The sequence below is a fragment of the Tasmannia lanceolata genome, unplaced genomic scaffold (assembly GCF_043159265.1).
Source record: "Tasmannia lanceolata isolate RefF3 unplaced genomic scaffold, GAP_Taslan_0.1 ptg000003l, whole genome shotgun sequence".
Lineage (NCBI taxonomy): Eukaryota > Viridiplantae > Streptophyta > Magnoliopsida > Canellales > Winteraceae > Tasmannia > Tasmannia lanceolata.
The window spans coordinates 53,809,723-53,821,091 of record NW_027518680.1 but is presented as its reverse complement, the minus strand read 5'-3'; the positions used below and the strand labels follow the sequence as shown (position 1 = coordinate 53,821,091).

The 11,369-nt window shown below is 37.3% G+C and overlaps 1 protein-coding gene and 1 pseudogene across 1 annotated transcript; one reads left to right on the top strand and one right to left on the bottom strand.

Annotated features, from left to right (window-relative positions):
• Positions 1 to 1,200: 1,200 nt before the first annotated feature.
• On the bottom strand, positions 1,201 to 2,999 carry LOC143869913 (premnaspirodiene oxygenase pseudogene; annotated as a pseudogene).
• Positions 3,000 to 7,303: 4,304 nt separating this feature from the next.
• Positions 7,304 to 9,389, top strand: LOC143863295 (premnaspirodiene oxygenase-like). Its single transcript, XM_077373984.1, has 2 exons — positions 7,304 to 8,209; positions 8,756 to 9,389. Exons 1-2 carry the CDS (start codon positions 7,304 to 7,306, stop codon positions 9,374 to 9,376), a joined length of 1,527 nt encoding a protein of 508 aa, XP_077230099.1. The 3' UTR covers positions 9,377 to 9,389.
• Positions 9,390 to 11,369: the final 1,980 nt, after the last annotated feature.

Sequence of the window (11,369 nt, the reverse complement as noted above, 5' to 3'; positions counted from 1 at the left end):
GGAGGTTCTTTGTCTGGTGGCTGCAAAAGGAGGCAAGAGAGAGAAAGAAGTTAAGAGAGAGAGATAGAGAAGAAGAAGAGAGTTTCTTCTCGGGGTTTTCTTCTCAGGTTTTCTCTTGGGATTTTTCTCGGGGTTCTCCTGTTCACAGTCTTGGTTGAGAAGACAAGGAAAGGGTTTTGGTTCGCGGGTTAATCTCGTTGTAATAGTTATAATTTTGTTTTCTCATAGTGAAGATCGTGTTCTCACCCGTGGATGTAGACATTTTGGCCGAATCACATAAAATCCAGGTGTTCATCTTGTGGCTTGTGTTTATCTTTTTACTTTTCCATTTATTTGTATATGATCGGATTGGGATGGGATTTGCCCAGCAGATTTTCTCAACAAAAATCTTAGGGTCATGGTTTTTTTTTTTTTTTTTTTTTTTTTTTTTTTTTTGTATTTTATCTATTTTTCCTCTGGCCAATCAAATTGATTTGGGAAATCATGTTAGATGGGTAGGGTTAACGTTGCGTGTTTAGACGCGGGACTGGGTTAGGGTTGACCCTCTTCGACTCAAGGCTCGGTTTGGTTCGGGTTAGGGCTGGGGTAATGCTACCTCGGGTTGCACTGGGGTTGGCCTCAAACCGATCTAATACGGCTTGAGTTGCACCCCTACTATTGGGGCACCCTTACGACTAGTTTTTTGTTGCATTACTTAAAATATAGAAGCATACATGAACTGTGTGTGTGCCCGTGCGCGCATGCGAAAAAAGTGTTCAAATTTTGTTCAACAGTAAAGATTATCTGCCCATTCGTCACGACTATTTGATCGAAGGCAAATGAACACAATCCTACATATAAGAAACTTACATGGTCTCCAAACATTGTGTAGTTGATATACCCTATTGTTCATAAAGCAAAATGTAGAATTTTGAAAATGAAAGATGTAAATTGTCTTAATAATATCTGCTTTACCTCCCTACTAGTTTTTTACCTATTCAAAGAGTACCGATGTTTGTGTGGAATATTTCCTGATGTTAATGAACAAGACATCTCTTTGTTGACACTATCTTCCCTCTGTTTGTGTGTGTGAAACTCTCAAGATGTAGAAAATATTGATAAGAATCATTTACATGTCTCTATCACATAACTTGAAAGCATGAATCACATGAACTGTACAAATCAAACTTCTTTATTCTTCCTTAAAAAAGCACACTAAATTCAAAACCCATCTGGAAAATGAGGGGTTGCGATTAAGTTTAGGTTAGCTTTTCTTGCCAGAGTTATGCCAAAGTTCTCACTCATGTCCAAATCCCCTGCTTTCATCCCATGAGGGAGTTTCCAATCAAAGAAATAGAGAAGGTTGGCAAGGGCTAACTCAGTAGAAGCTAGTCCAAAATAAATACCAGGACAAGCCCTCCTTCCTGCCCCAAATGGGATAAATTCAAAGTTCTGCCCCTTGAAATCAATAGAATTACGAGAAAACCTCTCTGGCTCAAACTCTTCAGGGTTCTCCCAATGTCTTGGATCTCTTGCTATTGCCCATGAATTAACAAGAACCCTAGTCTTCTTGGGTATCTCATATCCATTGATTTCACATCTCTCATTTGATTCTCTAGGAACTAGCAATGGAAGAGGAGGGCACAGCCTCATAATCTCCTTGATAACTAGTTTTAAGTAGCTCAATTAATCAATTTCACTCTCTGCTATCTTGTCCTTTCCTTTGAAAACCTGTCTTATCTCTGCCTGTGCTTTCTCGATCACTCTAGGGTTTCTCATTAGCTCTATCATTGCCCATTCCATGATAGTTGATGAGGTCTCAGTCCCTGCTGCGAACATGTCCTGTAAAGAGAATAAATACATTGATTTCACACAACCAACCGATGCTTTATTGGCTGTACCAGTGATTAAAATCCTAATACAAAGAAAGACGGATTTCTCACCACCGGAAAATCCTCTCCTCAAATAGTGAAACCAAAGTTAGTTTACACTAGCCCAAAATCAACAACCAAAGTAGAAGAAGAACAATGCCAAAAAAGATGTGCTTCAATATATGATAGAAAGAACAACACTACAAGATCAAGAACAATAAAAAAGAAGAAAGCTTCAAGAGGAAAGCTTGCACACAAGAGAGCTTCAATGAAGCTTCAATGGAGGTCTAGGTAGTGGAGAATCTCTACCAAAGTGAAGTTAATGAGAATTAGGCTTGGTCAAGGAAAGTAAAGAGAAAATAGCTTAGGTAAGTGGTAGTGGATATGGGAAAGTGGTGTCATTAATCCTTAGAGAAGTGGTGGGTTTGGAGTTCCAAGTAAGGGTTTGAATTTGAAATAGGTAGGTAGTGGGAAAAGATGGAGCAAACATGTGTGGCTCACACATGTGCAAGCTAGGCCAACAAAAGACCAAAACGCCCATGGACACAAAATACATATTTCTCCTCACTACATCACTAAAATAAAAATAAAAATAAAGCTACCCAAAAAATACACTTTAAAATTTAACAGGAATTAACTAAAGTTTTTTGAGAACGTGATGGTTTTAGTTTTTATCTCTAGTCTTATCCTTTTCAATTTGTTTTGTGATTGAGTTTCGAGTTCAATTTTTATTTCTACTTCTCATGACAACAACAACAAAAAGTTCTAAGGTTGTTATTGGGTTTCAAGTTCAGTTTTTATTTCTAATTTCACTTGCCCTATCTGTTAGGAAACATACATACCAAGATGACTGCTTTTATGTTGTCGGCTATGAGAGGAAACTTCAGGTGAGGAGATTACAATTGTAGAGACCTGGCTAAGCTTAAGGTGCAAAAGAGGTCCATGATTCTTGGCTAAGTCCCTAAGGGCATGATGTGGTTGTGAGCCTAGCAAGTGGTGCATGCTACCTATGATGGGTAGCTTCGATGGCCATGGAGGCAATTTTGGAATTGGGTTTTTAGTTTTGAATCTCTTTCTCACTTTCATCAACATGAACATTAAGAGAAGGAATGTGAGGAGCAGAAGAAAGGATGGTAAGTGGACTTCCATGGGTGAGAGGAGAGAAGTTGCAGTGTATTTTGATGTCTCTGTTATTGGACTCGTAGTTATGTTGATGCGAAGAGTTATATCTTTTTATGTATACTGAATCTGATGGGGTTCAAAGAGCATATCCCCACTGCTGCATCCTGCTAGTACTTTACTACAAATATACATTCTTAGTATATTTTATTAAGGGAAGTGATATCAGCACAACCATGTTTTAATAATTGAACAGACCCAGCTTGTCTTTTTCTGTTTTAATTTTCTTCTGAGAGGTTTTCTGGAACTGTATTAACCTTTTGCCTACTCTTTAAATACTAGAAGATAAGATGCGTAAGTGAAAATATCAAAACATGGTTGTGCTGGTATGATTTCCCTTTATTAAAGGTAGTTTTAATTAGCGTTTTAGAACTCAGATTCTGGATGAGAACTCGGAACTAATCGAAGGGAGCCGACTTTGGCGAGTCTTTGATTGACCCAGTCAATTTTTATTAACTTGGGCGAGGAGTTATGATTGAATTGGTAGGAAAAAAAATTCAAAACTCGGGCGAACTCGGCCAAGATAAGAGGGAGTCGACTCGGACAAGTTGATGAATTACGTGGGGAGTTTTTAAACATTGGTTTTAATATAACACATTGATATTCAAAATATTAGACTGTTCTATGTTGTGTTTATGATAGTATAAAAAAATTCAGTAGTATTCCCATATGATACAAACATTCATTCATGGTTGGACATCATTTTTTTTTTCTTGCCCAAATTAGCAAGGAATCTATTAAAGAGAAAAGCTAGAATACAAAAAAAAGGGATCAATGTAGAAGAGCCAAAAAACAGAGAAACAACACGATTAAAGAAGAGGCAATGGGGAAGGAGAAATGACCAAGGAGAGAGATCATAAAAAAAATGATATTTAGGTACTTTGTTTATATCTTCAGCGATGAGTGGGCGGATTGTCTTATGAATTCAAAGAAGACCTTGAGGCTCCACCAGTGTTGATTTTTTTAATGGATCCATTAGTGTTGATTATTAGCCAATTGCGAGGAAGAGGTTTCCAATTTACTTGGATGATCTTTGGGTTTGTCAAGTGATTTGTGAAACTTAGTTCAAATTCACTGAAAATTGTAGACAATTTCATCTTTCTCATACTACATATTCCAAAGGATTCAATATATTGAAAATTAAGTAACCATTCGAATTTTTTTAGAAGAAAAATCTTGAGGATAACTTGTGCTTCCGGACTTTGAGATTTTTTTATATTGGAGTCTAAGAGTGTTTCTTTTTTGGCAAGAAAGCCATTCGAAATTTACACCCATCTGTATATGAAAAAAAGAAAGAAAAAGATGAGCCTCAAATTTGTTTTGCGCCCATTTTATATTGAAAGAACATAGCCTCAAAGAATACTTTGGGGGGCTTCCACATAAAGATGGCCATAAAACCATAAAAGTCAGGATGTTTGTTTCAAAATCTTTCATAGGTTTATGAAAAAGATTACCATTAGAGGCCGAAGCTAGAGCCATTCTTTGTTTTATGAAGCATTGGTAAGGCCCACTAAGCATTCATACATCATCGCTTGGGCTTAAAGTAAAGCAAGTGGCCCATGAAAACTCTTGGCATTATTATGGAAATCAAATACCTTTTTGTGCCAAATTTGCTCCTAAAAGTTCCGACAAAGGCCTGAACGAATGAGCAAGCAGACAAGATGGCAGCAGGCAGCAAAGTCACTTTGTTACTGAATTACCATTAAGAATCACATATTTGTTGGTACATCACATTCATGTATTAAATTACAAAATAACAACTTCAAACTGTCCTCACCTGACTCTCTAGGCAAAAGAATCTTGAGAAGAATCATGAATGAAAATTGATAATGAATTTGATTACAATAAAATTTCCTCAATAAGAAATGAATTAGAATTTATCAGTTTAATATGTATTGTCAAAAATTTGTGATAGATGTTCACAGAGGATAATAACTGATTCATGTTACTGAAGATGTTGAAGTTGTCGCTTGGAACATGAGCCATGGAATTGGGGAACGAAAGCCAATAGATCATGATAGAACGCTGCTTAATGGAAAGGTGTTCCTCGATGGGCAAGTACTCATGGGCTGGATTTAGATACTGATCCTCATGGGAATGAGTCACTATGGACTAAAGTTGCAATGGGCATGAGTCAGCCTCGATGGGTGAGTAACCTTGGGCCAGGCCAATTTCATATACCGATTCTTGTGGAAACTAGATTTATTCATTCATGCATGCACCACTAGAGTTAACCAGAAAAAGTGGGGTTGCCACGAGCAACTCCACAATCTACAAAACTAGTGAATCAAAGTAGGGAAAGCTTGGGTTTTCATCCTGGCAACTCCATTTCACGACTCACTTTTGAAGGAGGAAACAACCCACTTTTTTTAGCACATTTAGGGGCCGTTTGGATTCGCAGATTTTAGAATCTAGGATTTCCTCAAAATCGTAGATGGGAGACGAGAGAAGAAGGAAACCAGCCGTTGTTTTCTGATTTCTCACTTAAAATCCAATATTCTAAAGAAAAACGAAATGGACTGTCTCCTTCTTCTCTTGTCACCCATCCAGGATTTTGAGGAAATCCAAGATTCTAAAATCCACGTATCCAAACGGCCCCTTAGTGTAGCAACACCAGGTTTCTAGTTACTTAATATTATAGACAGATTTTAAATAGCATAGAAGCTTAAAAGAGAGTGATTTACATTTCGGAAGACACTTCCAAAATACGATTTCGTTTCAAAAATAAAGACGAAAGTGAAATGAAATTGACCAACCATTTGGTCATGTTGATCCAGGGAGTGTGGAGCAACAACACCAAGATAGAGATCAACACAAGCAGCAACTAAAATAATCTCGTGGGGGTTTGCAATTTATGCCACGGTTTGGAGAAAAACTCCAATATAACACGTGAAAGGAGCCAATCTCCTTCACCCACACAAAAGAGCCAATACTCTTTTCACAAGTGATGTCCCAAAAATAAACTTTATTCAATCTATATCCTTCTTTCCTCATACCATTACATTATATAGAGAGCCAAAACCTAAGAATAACAACCCTAATTGCTTGCCTAACCATTATTCTCAATCTTCTAACTAAAGCAACATAAATAAAAAGTAGAAACATAACTAAAATATTCCTAAAATAGTAATCCCGTAATACACCTATATCATATTCGTAAAATGCCCATAGACAAATCACGTCCAAATCGCGTAATCTTGGGCTCTTTAAATAGGTTATCGAAAAACCTTTCTTAAAACACCAAAATCAGGCCAAAAGAACAAGAATTGATGCCCAAAAAAATACTACAAATAAAATGACGAAAATAAAAAATAAAAATAAAAGTCTTGTTCAATGCCACGCGTTCTACATCAAATTTTCGTTGTTTTTTTTTGGCGTTTTGCGGGGATTTGAGCTTCCTTCCTTATCTTCTTAGGCATGTCTCCTAACATAAAGTTTTGCCTATTTTTACAAAACTGATGTCCGTTTTGCTAAGAAGCCCTCTTACATTTATATAGTTTAAAATACCTAGGGGCCATGCCCATAGCAACCCAAGACTTCTCATTTATTTGATTTCTATTGGGGCATGTTCTGCAGCCATTATAAAAATGGTTTCCACCTATTTTGTAGGTGCATGAATGAGAAAATCCTGAAAATCTTGTTCGGGCTGTACGGCCTAGTAGAGTTGAGCTTCTGCAGATTCTCATCAGTTCGTTTCTACCCGAACCTTACAGTGAGATTGAGAAGCTACGCCGAACACGCCCTAAAATTTTTGGAGTTTCTCATTCCAAACTCACTTTTCTGGAATACATTATCCAACATTTCATCATGGATGATTAAAATATTGTTTGAAAAACACTTCTAAAATGGATTTTCATTCTGAGAATAAAGAAGAAATTGAAATGACCTAAGATTTAGCCATTTTCATAGTGCTTTTGGTGTTTGGTGGGGAATCGGGCTCTGGTGATGAGAGTGAAAATGACCCAACGATTTGGCCATTTTCCTTGCTTTCTTGTGCATGTGCCATTTTTGAGGAATCCATTTTTCTACAAATGCTAGCTGTCCTCTATTGTTTTATTCGTGAGAGAGAGAGAGAGAGAGAGAGAGAGAGAGAGAGAGACTTTCAATTATTCATTATTCAAATATGGGCTCTTGTTGGGGTGATGCAGGAGTTATATAATACAATATCTAATCTCTTTTTATACCGCACGCAGGGCACACCTCTAGAGTACAGTTATTTCAAGCCTAATATCATATATCAAAACACACCCATACCTCCTTCCCTCATCCAATCCATGGAAATCCACTTTCCCTCCTTTCATCTTCTCTTCACTTTCCTTCTCTTCTTGTTCATGGTGATGAAGGTTGGAAAAAAGTTTAAGACCCAAAACCCAACCCCAAAATTGCCTCCAGGGCCATGGAACCTACCCATCATAGGTAGTTTGCACCACTTGCTAGGCTCACTACCACATCACTCTCTTAGAGACTTAGCCAACAAACATGGACCCCTAATGCACCTCAAATTTGGTCAAATCTCCACTGTAGTAATCTCCTCCCCCGAACTTGCTAAAGAGATCATGAAGACCCATGATCTCAACTTCTCCACAAGACCTGATCTCCTCGTTGCACAGATCATATCGTACGGATGTAAGGACATAGTCTTTTGTCCCTACGGCGCTTACTGGAGACAACTCCGAAAGATTTGCATTTTGGAACTATTAAGTTCCAAGCGGGTTCAATCGTATCACAAAGCGAGGGAAGAAGAGGTATCAAATCTCATCCGATCCATAATGTCGGCAAATGAACCGACAATTAACCTAACCAAGATGCTTATGTCATTAACCAACAACATAACATCAAGGGCCACCTTTAGCAGTTACAAGTGTGGGGATCAAGAAAGATTCATATCCGCAGTCAAGGAAGTATTGGAATTCGCAGTGGGATTCAATGTTGCCGATTTGTTTCCGTCGCTAAAATTTTTAAGTGTGATTAGCGGAACAAAGTTTAGATTACAGAGGATTTTTCGGAAGTTTGATGGGATCTTGGAGGACATCATCAAACAACACAGAGAGAAGAAGCTGATGAAGAGTGATGAGGAGGTACATGAAGAGGAGGATTTGGTTGATGTTCTTCTAAGACTTCAAGAGCATGGAGACTTTGAATTTCCTCTCACAACCAACAATATAAAAGCAGTCATCCTGGTATGTATTTTTTTGTAATTGACTAGGCAATGTGTTGTTTTAAATGATTGAAGCTTGGAAGTTTTTGTTGCTATTGTTGTCTTGTATTATTGCTTTTGCTTCTTATATTGAAATGTTAGAGGAAATAGTAAATAAAGGAAAACATGGAAATTAAAAATAAATATAAAAATACATTTAGGGCATAAAAACCTATGAATTGCAAAAATACATTTAAAGAGACAAAGATGCATGCAAAAATATAAGAAATAAAAAGAAAAAGTAGAGATAAAAAATAAACTAGAGAAGCCAATAAAAATTTGAAAAAAAAAAGAAAAAAAAAGAAAAGAGAAAAAAAAAGGGAAGTGATATATTCTCCCCCTTTTCTTCCCTGGGCCACCTTCCTCTAGTGTATTACGACTACTCTTTTTTTACTACAAGGTGGTGAATATAGTATTTCCCAAAGATTAAAGTCAACACACTCTAAAAAAGTTCAGTATATAATGGTTTTAATCATTCTATAAAGATTTATTCGGTTCTTTGAAATAAGTGTATCTATTCCCTTTACAGGACATGTTCGGGGCGGGGACTGAGACTTCATCAACTGTCATGGTATGGGCTATGGCACAGCTAGTGAGAAACCCAAGAAAAATGGAGAAAGCACAAGAAGAGGTGAGAAAGGTTCTCAAAGGAAAGGAGAAGATACTAGAGAGTGACATTGGTGAATTAAGCTACTTAAAACTTGTTATCAAGGAGACTATGAGGTTGTGCCCTCCTCTTCCATTGCTAGTTCCTAGAGAATCAATGGATAAGTGTGAGATCAATGGATATGAGATACCCAAGAAGAGAAGGGTTCTTGTCAATTCATGGGCACTATCAAGAGATCCAAGATATTGGGAGAACCCTGAAGAGTTTGAGCCGGAGAGGTTTTCTCGTAATTCTATCGATTTCAAGGGGCATGACTTTGAATTTATCCCATTTGGGGCAGGAAGGAGGGGTTGCCCTGGTATGTTGTTTGGACTCGCTACCATTGAGTTAGCCCTTGCCAACCTACTCTATTTTTTTGATTGGAAACTCCCACATGGAATGAAAGCAGAGAATTTGGACATGAGGGAAGCCTTTAGCTTAACTCTGGCAAGAAAAACTAGCCTAAGCTTAGTTGCAATACCTCATTGCCCCATTGTCCATTGAGTTTAGCATGCTTATTAAGGAGGAATAAAGGTGTTTAGTGTGTAAATCTCATTTACTTATGAGTAGTTTATGTGAATTGAAAGCATGCAATGAAAATGAATGATTGTAACAAAATTGAAATTCATGATAAGGACATGAAAATGATTCTTAAGTTTATCTTCTATATATTGAGCACACACATACACACATACACATGTTGGATAGAATGGAAGATACAGTCGATATATAGAAGTACGTCTTGTTCATTAACATCCTGGAAACATTCATGTGTTTATGTGAAGAAGCAAACTATACTCCAATTTGAAGAAGCTAAAATACCAGCAAATTACATTTTATTTTGACAATTTACATCTTCCATGTTCAAAATCTTATGATTGCTTGAGGAACAATCAGGTAAATCAACTATACAATATGTGGGTGTGAAAAGAACAATTACTCCAAAAGCTTAAGCTGTTATAATTAATCATTTACACTTCAACACTCTCTTCACATGAGGACGTCCCTCTTATTTTGGGTTCCCGTACATTGGCACATGTGGCAAATATCGAGTTGTTGGGTTTTGAACCCAGTACCTGGTGTGAGCCAAATACTCTAATACCACGTGAAACAACCAATTACTCCAAAAGCTTAAGCTGTTAGTTGGTGCCTTTTAATCATTTACACTTTAACAATGGGCAATGTGAAGCAGGAACTTGATCAAAAGTCAACGACAAGATATGAAAAGATTCACTTAAGTCTGAGCTAAATAATTTGTGGGTGTTTAGAGGATTCAAAACCAAGTATCCATGGTTGGAGAGAACTCACAAGGGGCATCATAGGGCCGCTACTCTTGTCAAGCCTGTGTATTTAATTAATGTCCAAAAGGAAACGATAGAGATCCCTGGTCTTCTTATATAATATTTAGGGATTTGCTAGGCAATATTGCAAAAAATCATTTCGCAGCTCACTTTTTCAGGAGAGAGCAGACACTTCTCAGATGAATTAAATGATAAGACAAAATCTGCTGCTAGGTGGCTGTTCTCTCCCAAAAAAGTGAGCCGCGAAATGACTTTTTATAAAATTGCTAAGGAAATCCCTTATATTTATAAGAGTTTAAGAAACAAATGAAGTGATAACTAAGAAAAAGGAAATTCCTAGGCTCTGTTTGGCTGCAGGTAATTACCTCGTCGACTAATGGTATAAGGAGTCAATAGGGAGGATACTGGTGTTTGGTTGCCAATTGTAGAGTAGTGGGAGGGGGTGTTATTACAAATATAGAAAGAGAAGAGAGAGAGAGAGAGGGAACAATGATGCAGCCCCGATTCATGTGAGAGACAAGCTAGATCATCCAACGGCTTTAAGAAGATCATCCCTCATTCGAGCACAACATAAGGCCCAAGCCCAACTTGAATCCACAAAGCATAAAGGCCAGCTCCAGCCCAAGATCATGGGCACGCTAATTCAGGCCTAACCCAGTTGCATTTTCGTCATAATGAACTTAGTCAATTTTGATGCACGATTTTGGACCTCTAGATGGACGAATCAGAGAAAATTCTTAACAAAGAAGTTGTAGGTCTTTGAATTATCTTTCCAATGGATATTTATGGTCTTAATTTGGCCAAGTGGTGGAAGAGTTATGGCTATTTTGGTAGACTGTGTTTGCTAGCTTTGACTAGTTAATGTGTTTAGAGTTCCTAAGCTATTAATAATGTATGTGGGTCCCTAAACTAGTTAGTGGACTATTTTGAACGAATTTTCTCATGTATTCCTCTATTTGAAGAGTATCAAACATATGTAATAGAGTTTTTAGTGAATATTGAATGAAAATTTGCTTATTGCATTTTCCCTTGAACCTTGAAGAGTTCATCCTTGAAACCTAGAAGAGTTTCACTCCTTCCTTGAAGAGTAGGAGCTTTCCTCTATTGTTTACATCCTTGAAGAGTTTCAAACCATCAATCTAGAAGAATTGATGTTATCCACCTTCCTTGGCAACCTAGAAGAGTAGCTATTGAAG